At 38.4% G+C, this 14,119-nt stretch overlaps 1 protein-coding gene across 9 annotated transcripts in view; it reads right to left on the reverse strand.

Annotated features, from left to right (window-relative positions):
• The window catches only part of PLCH1 (phospholipase C eta 1), a 246,046-nt gene that overhangs the window by 61,189 nt on the left and 170,738 nt on the right, over positions 1–14,119 (reverse strand). For all 9 annotated transcript variants that reach the window (XM_037736464.1, XM_017522917.2, XM_037736468.1 and 6 more), the window contains 2 exons: positions 8,725–8,818; positions 5,417–5,620 (listed from right to left, as the gene is read on the reverse strand). In XM_037736464.1, coding sequence (XP_037592392.1) covers positions 5,417–5,620; positions 8,725–8,818 — 298 coding nt within the window. The remainder of the gene's footprint in view (positions 1–5,416; positions 5,621–8,724; positions 8,819–14,119) is intronic.

The raw sequence follows: 14,119 nt of genomic DNA on the forward strand, positions 1-14,119 counted from the left end.
TTTTTTTAATTTGAGACGGAGTCTCACTCTGTTGCCAGGCTGGAGTACAGTGGTGCAACTCGGCTCACTGCAACCTTCGCCTCCCAGGTTCATGCAATTCTCCTGCCTCAGCATCCCAAGTGGCTGGGACTACAGGTACACACCACCACGCCCAGCTAATTTTGTGCTTTTAGTAGAGACGGGGTTTCACCATGTTGGCAGGATGGTCTTGATCTCTTGACTTCATGATCCACCCGCCTCAGCCTCCCAAAGTGCTGGGATTACAGGCATGAGCCACCGCACCTGGCCATTTCTCTCTGGAATTTCTATTTAATATTTTCAGGTTGTAGCTGACAATGGGTAACTGAAACCATGGAAAGTTAAACCACAGATGAGAGGAGACTACCATACTTCAAATGTGAACTAAGGTCTTCAAATTACAGGGCTGACAGCAAAATTATTAGGAGGACCACAGAGATCATGTTACCAAATGCTACGCCCTCAGGAACATCTAAATATTTAGGCGGTAGGCCTAATCACCAACAAAACAAATTCCTCTTTTTAATGCCAACCTCCCCTTTATGTGGTGCTCCTCACCTTCTCTAGCCCTCCTTATGTGACCTGACAGCCTCATTCAATTCTTCAGCTAGTCATGTCATTCAATGCTTGCTCCTCCAAAAATACACAGACATTCTGGAGAACAGTGCAGCTGGAGAGTCAGACCAACCTGGATTCAAATCTTAGCTTCCACGTTTCCTAACTAGGGGAACTTAGGCCATTTATTTAACACTGAGTTGAATCTCTTAAGAGGAGATTATACCATCTTTCTTGGTGGTGTTAGAAGAATTAAATGAGAAGGCATGGAAAACACTTAGCCAGGACCTGCCCCATTAAAGGTGCTAAAATCATAGTAGTTCCTCTTTTCCTTCCTACAATACATTCAAATCCAAGGTGACAACCACAATTTCCAATAAGAAATAGGTCAAACACACAAAAACAAAATGAACAAACAAATAAAAAGAAATAGGTCAAATGCAAAACTGACCAAGTCTCTGAGATAAATATAATTATTCTCCTTAAGAAAAACATTCCAGAAATAGTAGTTCAACTTTCACTGTCCAGTTCTAGATTATTCTAATAATAATAACTTTAAGCCAAATACTAGGGAAATAACTTACTGATGCAACCTGGTGGGGAGGGTATTTGGGAGCACATAAAAAATTGCATATCCTTTAAAATTACACCATAGTCTCAGTTTGTCAAGTATCTGGAGAAGGTAACCTTTTGGATATACAGAGTCAAGTAGCTTCTTTGTATTACAGCTGTGACTGGAAAACAGGAAGTAAGAAGGTACAAGAGAAGGCTCTTGTTCAATGTCATCTACTGCACACAATTTCCAAAAGCTCCCATTTTAGAATTAAAAGACTACTGGAAAAGATACAACTAAAAATAATGTGTACTTTATCATACATTAAGTTAATCAGATAACTTTCCTCCTTAATATCCCAAACAAAGCTGCAGGATTAGAAGTTTTGAGTCAGTATAAGGAATTAATGACAGAAACATCGTTAGGCTTGGGTAGGATACTGATTTTGGACAGATTAACCAAAAAGAGAATCCTGGGTATCTGAAGGAACTGAAAAGCAAAAGAAATAGAGCAGAAGAGACAGAAGTAACAAAGTTGTAAAATAGTCTAGAGTTGACTATTACTTCATGGAGTCACTAAACATCATCTTCCATACTTGACCTTCAAGAAAATGCCACCATTTACAGTGATAGGCAACTGTCAGTGTGAATCCAATGAGGCTGTATGCCCAGGGCATCTCTATGCATGTCAGACATGTAAAACTTGTTGAGTGCTGAGCAAACAAAGGGCTGAATAATGGCTGAGAGAGAATGTCACCTCAAGACCTCTTATTGCTTGAAAGGATTTTCTTCCTGTTAATATTTTATAGCATCTTCATTATTCAGTTATTTAAGCTACTCCATTGTTAATCACTATTGCTCGTATGTACTCTCTGCAACTATTGCAAAACTACTGTTGAAAGACATAAATTTCCAGACAATTCATTTTGTAGTCATCCTAATGTTTCTGCATGCAGGTAGTTTTTAATACCTGTCTATTTTTTAAGCATGTTGATTTATCTTAATAACATTACTGTCACTTTTGGAGCAGAAAATTCAAGCTAGAAACTATCTGACAAAGAAAGGCTCTTCCAGTTAAGCCGTCTTATCTCATTGTCCTACTGCTTTATTCATTGCCCTACACTTCCCACCATGCCTAGGACAACCAGTCATCCCACTGCTGACTCCCAGCATATTCCCCACCAAAAGACAATTCGCTGTGCTTCATGGCATCTCCATTCAACCATAAACAAACTCCCTTTTATCTTCAGACTCTTTTTAGAATTCTCCCTCAACCTCCTTACCTTGGTTAAGCACCAGCTTACCTTGGAAGACAATATTTCCTTTCTCCAAGGATGCTCTTTTATATAAATCATAGAAGATTTATATATAAACCAGAAGGCATTAGCTAGACCTTTAATGCTACTTTTAAGTGATTGTTCTACACTCATTAAAAAATCTCTTCTGCTTTGAAGCTTATTCCATCCAGCTATACCTTTCTGGTGTCTTCCAATCACCTTTTCTATAGTATCTTTTTTGTTGTTGTTAAGATGGAGTCTCACTCTGTCACCCAGGCTGGAGAGTACAGTGGTGTGATCGCGGCTCACTGCAACCTCTGCCTCCTGGGTTCAAGTGATTCTCCCGCCTCAGCCTCCCAAGTAGCTGGGATTACAGATGCACGCCACCAGGCCCAGCTAATTTTTGGAGTTTTAGTAGAGATGGGGTTACACCACGTTGGCCAGGCTGGTCTAAAACTCCTGACCTTAAATGATCCGCCTGCCTCAGCCTCCCAAAGTGCTGGGATTACAGGCATGAGCCACTCCACCTGGCCACATTGTTTTATACTTAAGCATCTGGTTTAGAGTTTTTAATCTCCAATCTGTTCCTGTTTGCATCTTTTCTAAGTTAAAAACCCATGTAGCAATCTATTTAATCCCTGAGCACTGACCTCCTTGCTTTACTCTGTTTCCATAATGCTCACCCATGACATAATCTGGATATTGTCATCAACTGTAACTAAATCCCATTGCAATGACAGTTCTCTGTTCTCATTTTTGTTATGTGTGATGACAACTTTCCACATTTTTCTATTTATTTGAGTCTTCTAGTATATTAATCCTATTTTATGGCCCCTTATCCATTTCACTTCCTTTCCTAAAACCATGGAGCTCCTGTCAGTTACTTACAAGAGCTCTCATCAACACCTTAAAGATACCTAGAAATCCCGAGCCTTGGATCAATTCTATAATCTGTCTTCACTCCTTCTCTATCTAAGCAGATGAGTGCTGTTGGAGATGGGATCAGAGGGAGTCTAAACATCCGGATTTTGAATCAGTAAAGACTGTTTTTGAAATTAGCTTAGCCTTCCCTGACTAACCTTGTCAATGCCTTTCCCATTCTCTGATGACTTCTTTAACAATTCGCTGATCTTAAGCCCCGTGGCCAACCTCCACTCACTTTATATTGAGTGGATGATGCTCTCTCCTACTTCTCTGAGAAAACAGGCATGCACCCTTTCAAAAATCTCTTGTCCTTTTTATCCCACCTGAAAACAAATCTATATTATTTCCTCCACTTCCAAGTCTAAAAACTGTCCCCACAGCATGTAGATCAAGCATTTGGATGCAGAAAAATGCCCAGTCACCAACCCACAGCAGGTAATCAACTGCCCACCAACATTCCACCAACCAACATAGCAAAGGCCACCAACAATTCCCGGCTGACAAATGCAACTAAATTGGATACTTAGTTTTATTTTACTTTTCTGTTGGCTGTGGCATTTCTGAACATTCCTTTCTCTTTCATCCTTTAGATCCAAGTGCCCCTGTTCTCTGCACTGTCCTTGCTGGCTCCCTTCGCGCTTCCTACTCCTAATCATTGGATTGTTGAAGTCCTCAGGTCTCTCTCTTTTTCCCTTCTCTCTGTAAGTGATCTTGTACACTTTTGTGATTTTAACTACCACATACCAAGTTCAGCATTTTGGAATCCTTATCTTGCCCAGATTCTTCCATTAAGTTCAGACATTGTTATCCAAATGACTGATAAAGATGTCCACGTACATGTTACAAAATCACCCTAAATTCAGCAGATGGAAAACTGGACTTATTTAGGCTCTTCCTCTTAGATTCCCTACAGCATGGGGTGGCACCATCAACCTTCTAGCTGTCCCCTTCATTCCTTTCATTCTTTTCTCTCACCAGGTTCCACTAAGTTTACTTCTTTAACACTGCATCCTTATAATCATCTCTTTCTCACTTAGTCCAAGATTTTGTAATCCTCCCTTGGATTCACTGTGATAGCCTTCCCACCACCTTCCTGTCTCCAGTTTCACCTCCCTTCTCCCTCCACAAACACACATGATCAAAAAAAAAAAAAACTTTTAAAATTATCCTCTCACACTGTTGCCCAAGTAATCTTTCTAAACTGTAAGTCTGATCATATCACTATAGATATTAAAACCCTTCACTGGCCCCTCATTACCAAAAACTAAAATTGAAATTCCTCTCTACAGCACTTAAAACCCTTCATAGCTGACTCCCAGCTCCCTTCCTAGTCTAACTGATTTCTCATCACATTTTATCTCACACTTCATTCTCTATACCACCACTTCTATATCATTGTATATCGATCAACTGGTGGAATTTTCACATTGTTTAATCTATCTATTTATCTCTTTTTATCTCTATCTCTTAGAGGTGGGGTCTCACTATGTTGCCCAGACTGGAATGCAATAGCTATTCACAGGCACAATCACAGCACACTGCAGCCTTGAACTCCTGGTCCCAAGCAATCCTCCCATCTCAGCCTCCCAGGTAGCTAAGACTAGAGGTGTACGACAGCATGCCTGGGTTATACTATTTTTAAAAAATGTTCATCCCTTCTATTAGACCGTGAACTCCCTGAAGACAGAATTCTTATTTTACTTACTTCTGTATACTCACCACCTGGAACCCACTAGAAATTTAATAAATATTGACTAATTGATAGACCATGAAGTATCTTAAAAACAAAGATACTAAACTATTTTTGCAATTGTATAATTAAAAATATTTTTCTAGGAAGACTTTAATTTTCATCATAATTTCTCAGCAACTAAAGGGATGCTTCACAACTGCTAATACATATCTCTCCCTCCCAATTGAACAATAAGGAGCCAGAGAGAATTATGAGTTAAGATTGCCTTTACAATGGGCAGAAAAATAGTACTAGTAAGTGTGAGAGCATGTTTTAGGTCCCCATTATTTACACTGAACTCAACAGAATGATTAAAGTGTCACCAATACACACCAGGGCTCAGAAAAACTGCACATACCTTCCACGCAGCGACAGCCCTCTTGCAGCACCCGTGCATACATATCCACTTTGGACTGAGAAAGGAGCTGGTCCCCAGTCAGGTATGTATTGTGAGAGGAAGCAATGTAGTAGTTGCAGAGGGGCTGATCCATGTCTTGGTACACTTCGTGATGCAACGGGTTAAATATGTCACAAGCAGGACTACGCATGAAGTTCGTGAAGCCTGTGGAAGAAAGAGTAACTTACTACAGCCTGCAAAGCATATATACTTAATGGCTTTAAGAGGGACAAAAGGGGTCAAAAAAATGTTCATAATGATTAACTTATTTACCCTCAGGACAGCCGTTATGGGGAAAACTGGAGCAATGAGAGGTTTGCTTGAGGTCAGTCGTATAGTTTGGATATTTGTTCCACCAAATCTCATGTGGAAATATAATCCCCAATGTTAGAGGTGGGCCCTGGTAGGAGGTATATGGATCATGAGGGTGGATCCTTCATGGCTTGGTGCTGTCTTTGCGACAGTGTATGAGTTCTCCTGAGATCTGTTTGTTTAAAAGTGTATGGCCCCCTCCGTTCCACCCTCTCTCTTGCTCCAGCTCAAGCCATGTGATGTGTTTTCTGCCACTTCACCTTCTACCATGAGTAAAAGCTCCCTCCAGCCTCCCCAGAAGCCAAGCAGATGCTGGCACCATGCTCCCAGTACAGCCTGAAGAATGTGAGACAATTAAAACTCTTTTCTTTATAAATTACCTAACCTCAGGTATTTTTTTTTTCTTTTTCTTTTTTTGAGTTCTGTCACCTAGGCTGGAGTGCAGTGGTGCAATCTCAGCTCACAGCAACCTCTGCCTCCCAGGGTCACTCAATTCTCCAGCCTCAGCCTCTTGAGTAGCTGGGACTACAGGTGCGTGCCACTCTGTCCAGCTAATTTTTTTGTGTACTTTTAGTAGAGATGGGGTTTCACCATGTTGGCCAGGCTGATCTCAAACTCCTGACCTCAGGTGATTCACCTGCCTCGGCCTCCCAAAGTGTTGGGTTTACAGGCATGAGCCACTGCACCCAGCCATTTCTTTATAGCAACACAAGAATAGCCTCATACAGTCAAGTAGACAACATCAAAAAATGAAATATGACTTTTAGGAATAGCTTTTTAAATATAACCTAAAAATATATATAAATTGACTTTTTAAGAATTTTGACTGGGTGGAAGAGGGGCCAAGCCATTTAGTGATGACTGAACTCAAGCTATGCTTATGCAGGGTGACTGATGCCATGCTAAAGCCATGTTATACCAAGAGATACCCTGATCAATCAGCAATTGACAGGTTATTAAGTTCATCTAAAAAACAATCAAGTCAGTACCATAGTTAAGGTAGTACCTCAAAAGTTAAACACTGCCTAAATTCAGGGTGTAATTATTTGATAATCAAACTGGTTTGGAAAAAATGCTGCTAATGGCTGGCACATTTTATAACTTTGAAATAGTTCTTAAAGATTTTTTAGAAAACCCTATCAGTTTTTTTTACAATATTTCAAAATATAATGGCTGGGTAAAAGAGGTTTTCATTAATATAACAAATAAATACATTAATGACTCACAAGTACCTAAATAGAATAATTATTAGGGTAAATTATTTCGAGTCTTCGAAATATATTTGGAAATCTCCTCTGAGACTTAATTTCTTCATGACAACTTTTATGTCCATAACTTAGGAAACCATGTTTAATTCCATTTTTTGGAGCCCTACCAAGGAGAAGATTCATTTCCTAGCACAGAAAAGGCCCAAGTTAGTTTATCATCTGTGGTTTCTTTTAAAACGGTTTTTAATGATATAAGATTTGATTTTATTTTTTGAGACAGAGTCTCACTTTGTTGCCCAGGCTGGAGTGCAGTGGCATGATCTTGGCTCACTATAACCTCCACCCGCTGTGCTCAAGCGGCTCTTGTGCCTCTGTTTCCTGAGTAGCCGGGATTACAGGTGTGTACCACCATGCCCAGCTAATTTTTGTATTTTTAGTAGAGACAGGGTTTCACCATGTTGGCCAGGCTGGTCGCAAACTCCTGGCCTCAGGTGATCCCCCTCCCTCTACCTCCCAAAGTGCTGGGTTTACAGGTGTGAGTCACCATACCCTGCTAATTATCTAAGATTTTAAATTATTCCTCTTCATTTTAATTACCTACCACCCCAGGAAGTAAATAGATGGTATTAAAACCACCTTGTCCATACTGATCTGGGAGCAGGAGAAATGAGGGGGCCAACAGTCAAAATTGGTGAGATAAACCATGACTTTTTATGCTCTTGTAGGCAGCTGATCTTTCATTAAAGATCATCTGCTCTGCCTGAAAGATTCTCCTCTTTGGTGGCAGGCTGCATAGCATTTATCTGCATATTTTAAGTACATATATAGACATGTAGCTATATTTCTACTATATTATTTATGTCTAACATTCCAGGAGCTAGATTCTGAGTATATAACTGTGAGCAAATTATTTAACTTATTTGAGCCTTACTTTCCTCAGCTATTAAATGAAGTCATTGAATTAATGAGATTTGTGGTTCCAACAGCCTCTCCAAAGCTACCAATTAGGAAAAACAGTCAGTTGCTATCATTTTAAAAGAAAGATGGCAGCCAGGCACAGTGGCTTACGTCTGTAATCCCATCACTTTGGGAGGCTGAGATGGGCAGATCACCCGAGATCGGGAGTTCAAGACCAGCCTGACCAACATGTAAAAATATAAAATTAGCTGGGTGTGGTAGCACATCCCTGTAATCCCAGCTGCTTGGGATGCTGAGGCAGGAGCATTGCTTGAATCTGGGAGGCAGAAGTTGTGGTGAGCCAAGATGGTGCCACTGCACTTCAGCCTGGGCAACAGATTGAGATTCCATCTCAAAAAAAAAAAAAGGAAAGAAAAGAAAGAAAAAGCTAAAAAGAAACATGGCAAGTCACTAGTTTCTGAGAGGACTTATTTTAGGACTGAATTTCCCTTCATGAAATTATCAGGCTGAGGCAATTTCCAAAAATTAGCCAGTTGAGAAAAGCCCAAATATGTCATGGCATCCATCACACATAGCAGTATCAGGTAGACTTGCTTGAAGTGGAAAATGCTCATGGGCATTGCGAAAGTAAGAGAAATAGCAACATTGTGGCCTTTGCTTTGTAGGAAAATATATAGACAGGATTTTATTTAGTGTGGTAGGTTTCATTTGAATTATTTATTAATATAATTCCATGGATATCTCCTGATTTCTTTTCCTAAAAATTTTATTGGAATTTAACTTAACAGACTGAATCAAGAAATGAGAAATTAAGAATATTGGTTATTTTACCTTCTATGCCAAGAACATTTTTCAACTTATTTTCTTCTGAAACTTCGAACTTCTTTATGATGTCAAGACAATAGTCCGTTGTCACATTATTCATCTAAGAAAAACAGAATACTAGTAGAGTACCTGAAATTTCATGAACTATGTTCCTCCACAGTAAAAAGACATTTACTGATTTTGCATTCTTCACAGAGTGCAAAGCACCTAAATGGCAGTGTTTGGGGTTACTAAGTGTCACAGTTCCTTTATCATTGGAGAATGACCATGATCTCAATCTTTCTATGCATCTTTTAGATTGAATCAGTGAAAATAGCCCTTCAACTATATGATTAGACAAATGTTCTCTGTGAAGCAATAAAATAAAATCAGTTATCAATGTGAATCCATTGCCAAAAATACAATCACTATAAGCTAGCAGTTATCTGCAAAATTAACGTTTCCTACACAAACACTAAAGTTTGCAGATTATAAATATATGCAGAAAAAGAATAATTCCCTACCAAAACAGAATATTTCTAAGTATGTGTGTGTGTGTGTGTGTGTTTGTGTGTATGTGTGTGTGTGTGTGTGTGTGTGTATTCATAGAACCATCCACTGAGCAGAGCAGTCTGCTGTGGTAATTGTTAATTCAGGAACACAAAGGAGGAAAATGAAAAGCTAGGTGAGGTAGCTAGTATAACAGAGAACTCTAGAGCTAGACTCCTTGTGTTCAAATCAGGTAGGCTGTATTATTAATAGTGGGACTTTGCATAGGTCGCTTTCCTTTTCTGTGGCTACCTAATAGGGAAGTGATAAGGGTTAAATGAATTAATATTGGCAAAAACATTGTGTGGCACCAAAAAGGCAGTATATGCTATTAATAATATTATTGAATCAGTCTCAGATTTGCTACATGAACAATATATACTGAGTGTCACTGGGAAAAGTAAACTCTTCAGAAATAATTTCTTTAATTAAACAGCAACATTAAAAATGTGATATTTTGACCAAAAATCCATTTAGTCCCACAATCTAACACTGACATTTAAAAATATAAATGAATAATGATAAAGCATGCTGATTTTGTGAGCTAGTATTTCGTATTTTAATTATATTTTCTCAAAGATTCCATTATTGTTTAGGTTCAATGCTGATGGTTTAATAAAATCTAGTTTTTCTAAACAGTCTATTTAAACTGAGGGGAAACTGCTGCTATATGGCTGTTTTTTGTCAGTTCAAAAGAACACACAATGCCCTCTTTCTTTTCAAAGTACTATAGTCGGTGATGCAGCCTTTGAGTAAATTTTACAATCCTTATTCTATTCAGGGGCCCATATTACCAGAAACTACCTGAAAATACTATAAATAAATGAAACTGCAATACCTCCAAGGAACTCTACTGACCCAGGCAGGCTTTGAGCAGCTCATTAATTTGTCTGCTGTGAGCTAGAGAAATTTGGCACATGCAGGCTAAAACATAAATAATTTTTCACAAAATAAAAAGAACCAAATTGATTATAAGTTTACATGTCATGTGAAGACTGAGTTCACTTTGCAGTTATTTTGTTTATAATGTCATTTGTTCAGAAATGTAGAGGGCTTAAACTGGACTCAGGTAGGCTACCAAAAGCCCATGTAATCTAAACACACACACACACACACACACACACACACACACACACACAAAATAAAGAAACAAAACAACTGCCTCACTGAGATGATGGAGCTAACTGCAGGTAAGCAGAGATATGTTACTAATTCAAGATACAATGTAGACTTTTATAATAAAAAAAAAATATTTGAAAAGATTCATTGAATTAGCAAAAACATTAGTAAGCATTCTGTGAAGTTCATAAATTTCTGAGCACTGTAGAAGAATTAATGGAAAAAATAATCTACTTTCTACGAAAATTGAGGTATTAAGGATTGACTCTTTGTGAAATATATTAAAACCCCATAATAATGAGTATTGAAATGTAAGAGTCAATCAACTCCCAACCTTCCCCACCCTCGATCTCATTTAATTAATCTCCCAACAGCAAAATCCTGCATGTTACATAATTGAATTTTTATACATTATTTAAGTTATAATTATAAGCTTATTGTATGACTGAAGGTTCAACATAGGTTAATGTTCTTTCCTGTCCTTTTTCACCCTGTTTTGCTTCCTATTTGACAGAGTTGATACAGTAAAACAGAAATTTCTCCCTACTCTAACTCTGTTTTCTATGGAGTTCATTTGAAAGTTTGTCATTGAACATCTGAGTCACTTGCTGTTTCCAATACTAAATATTGTTCTTTCTATACAAGGCAACTGGTGCTAAAAGAAGAACTTAAGATAAAATTTGATTTATTTTAGTAATGACTCTACATTTATGTAATGCTGTCAATGTGCAGTAAAGAGCTTTTACACACATAATCTTAAATAGTTCTTATAATAGTCTCGTAAATTTAGTGTTTTTATCCCTGTCTTAAGATAGAAAACTTAATGTTGAGAGAGGTTATTTGAACATCACCACCAAAGTCACAAAACTGTAAGAGGCAGAACCAAAGTTCAAATTTGGACATTCTTGACTTCAAGTCCAAAGCACTTTCTTTTATAACTATTCTCTGGGCATTTTTCTTTATTTCTACTGAAAAATTAAAATGCTTCCTTTTAAAACTGATTGGTTTTTTAATTTCAATGTAACTGAAACTCCTAAATCATTTCTTTATTTCAAATCAGTGATTACAATTTAACTTCTTTTATTATTCAAGATTAGACTCCATTCTCTTTTCCTTTACTGTAATTCTTTATTCTCATCCATAAAAGACTCACTGGTCCTCATATTAAATTCAATTAATTTTAGATGAATTAGTTGTAGAAACCAGTCATAGATCTATAAAATGTCCATATTCTGACACTATCTATTTATCTCTAAACTTTCTGTAAGTTTTTTGGCAAAACTTTCCCTGTGAGTGAAAATTTCAAGACAAAGCTGAAGAGGTAAACAATTATATTTCTTATGGCTATGATTCTCAAAAACACCAAATGCAAAATCAGTATATCATTTGCAAAAATTCTAATATTGTTAAACTCTTATTTTTATCAAAGTTATATAAATAAATAAGTCGCAGCTAAGATGCTTTAAAACTAAAACCAGAAGTCCTCCACCTATACCCAGAATCACTCCCCAAAGTTGAAACAGGTATTTATATTCTTTTTTTTTTTTTGAGACAGAGTTTTACTCTGTCACCCAGGCTAGAGTGCAGTGGCACGATCTCGCTGCAACCTCAACTTCCCAGGTTCAAGCAATTCTCCTGCCTCAGCCTCCCAAATAGCTAGAATTACAGGCATGCACCACCACACCCAGCTAACTTTTCATGTTTTTAGTAGAGTAGGGTTTCACCATGTTGGCCAGGCTGGTCTCGAACTCCTGACCTTAGATGATCCACCCACCTCAGCCTCCCAAAGTGCTGGGATTATAGGTGTGAGCCACCCCACCTAGCCATCTTTATATTCTTAATTATCGTGTTTATAATGCTATATTGTACACTTTAAAAATTATCTATTGACTTCTTATTGTGTCAGATATTATGTTAGATGTTTAACACAATAATAAGATCTTCTGGGTCAGCAAAGCTTTTTCTCTCTCCCTGTCCTCTCAGTATAATTATATCATCCAATTTTTATGAAATATCTTTAAATTATTCCAAGTATGCAAATGTTGAACAATGCTGAGTCTACTGTACACTGAGATTGTGTTTCCTTTTTCATAGAATATGTTTTAGGACTACTTGCTACCATTCCTACTTATTTGGTTAATTTTTAATGTACCTATCACAGATTTTTCCCAATGACTTTAATGGTCTTTCAAGTTCCACATATGTAATCTCTCATCCCCAGGGAAACTCACGTGGTTTCCTCACATGATAGACCCACAGTTCCAACAGGGTGAAGATGAAATCTTCAAGACTCCCTGAGACCTAGGCTCCAGAACTTGTACATCAGCTCTACCACAATTTATTACTCAAAGCGAGTCATTAAACTGGCACCAATTGAAGAAGCAAGAAAATAGAATTCACTTCTTGATGGAAGGAGAGGCAAAGTTGCATTGCAAAGACACATATATACAGGAATATGGGAGTTATTATAGCCATCTTCACAATCTCCATATTTTCCATATAGTACCCACACTCAGACATGTGTGGCATCACTTAGGCAGATCCTCTGGTCCATCCCCCTTACCACTTTATGTTTTAGATAGAGTCTCGCTCTGTTGCCCAGCCTGGAGTATAGTGGCACAATCTCGGCCATATGCAACCTCCACCTCTTAGATTCAAGCAATTCTCTTGCCTCAGCCTCCCAAGTAGCTGGGACTACAGGTGTGTGCCACTACGCCTGGCTAATTTTTTTATATTTTTAGTAGACACAGGGTTTCACCCTGTTGGCCAGGCTGCTCTCAAATTCCTGGCCTCAGATGATCTGCCTGCCTCAGCCTCCCAAAGTGCTGGGATTATGGGCGTGAGCCACCACGCCCAGCCCTGCTTACTTCTTCCATACAGTTTTATGCCAGGGTACAGAAGGGACAATTGCCCTGCTACAAGGTTTGGGGGAGAAGATCTGAAGCCCTAACCATATCTTAAACAGACTTTCAACCAATGCTTGTTTTCAACCCCTCCTCTCCTCTTTTCAGGAATAACATGTAACTACCATCAATTCCTGAGCTTATGGGTGGCTTCCCCAGGGCCAATGGAGTTGCTTTGTGGCTTCTCACGCTATGAGACTGAATTTCAGTGCTCTGGGGTCTCCTTTAAATCAGACATGTTTTAAAATTTTGTTGCTCCTCTCCTGTTCTGTTTGTATATGTGGTTTTACATGGGGAGATTATCTTTACTGTATTTTGGTGTAATTTCAAGAGTAAATGAAGAAACACCTCTAAATGAATGGTCATTTCATTTTCAACTAAGTAAGACAACCACAATAACTATTTATCTCCTCAGACTAGCTACCTCTAATTCATCCTAAAAGGAAACCACACATTTCACAGCATTTGAATGGACTATTTCACAGAAAACATTATTTGGAAAATATATTCAATGCAGCAAAAATATTATAAGATATAATTACTCTGATAATCTCTCAACTGCTTTAATTATGAATAATGAAGAAAAATCAGCCAGGTGTGGTGGCTCACACCTGTATTCCCAGCACTTTGGGAGGCCAAGGCAAGTGGATAACTTGAGGTCATGATGAAACTCTGTCTCTACTAAAAATACAAAAATCAGCCAGGTATGGCAGCAGGTGCTTGTAATCCCAGCTTCTTGGGAGGTTGAGGCAGGAGAATTGCTTGAATCTGGGAGGCAGAGATCTCAGTGAGCCGAGATAGTGCCATTGCGCTCCAGCTTGGGTGACAGAGTGAGACTCCATCTCAAAAAA

The sequence above is a fragment of the Cebus imitator genome, unplaced genomic scaffold, assembly GCF_001604975.1.
Source record: "Cebus imitator isolate Cc_AM_T3 unplaced genomic scaffold, Cebus_imitator-1.0 Scaffold25, whole genome shotgun sequence".
Classification (NCBI taxonomy): domain Eukaryota; kingdom Metazoa; phylum Chordata; class Mammalia; order Primates; family Cebidae; genus Cebus; species Cebus imitator.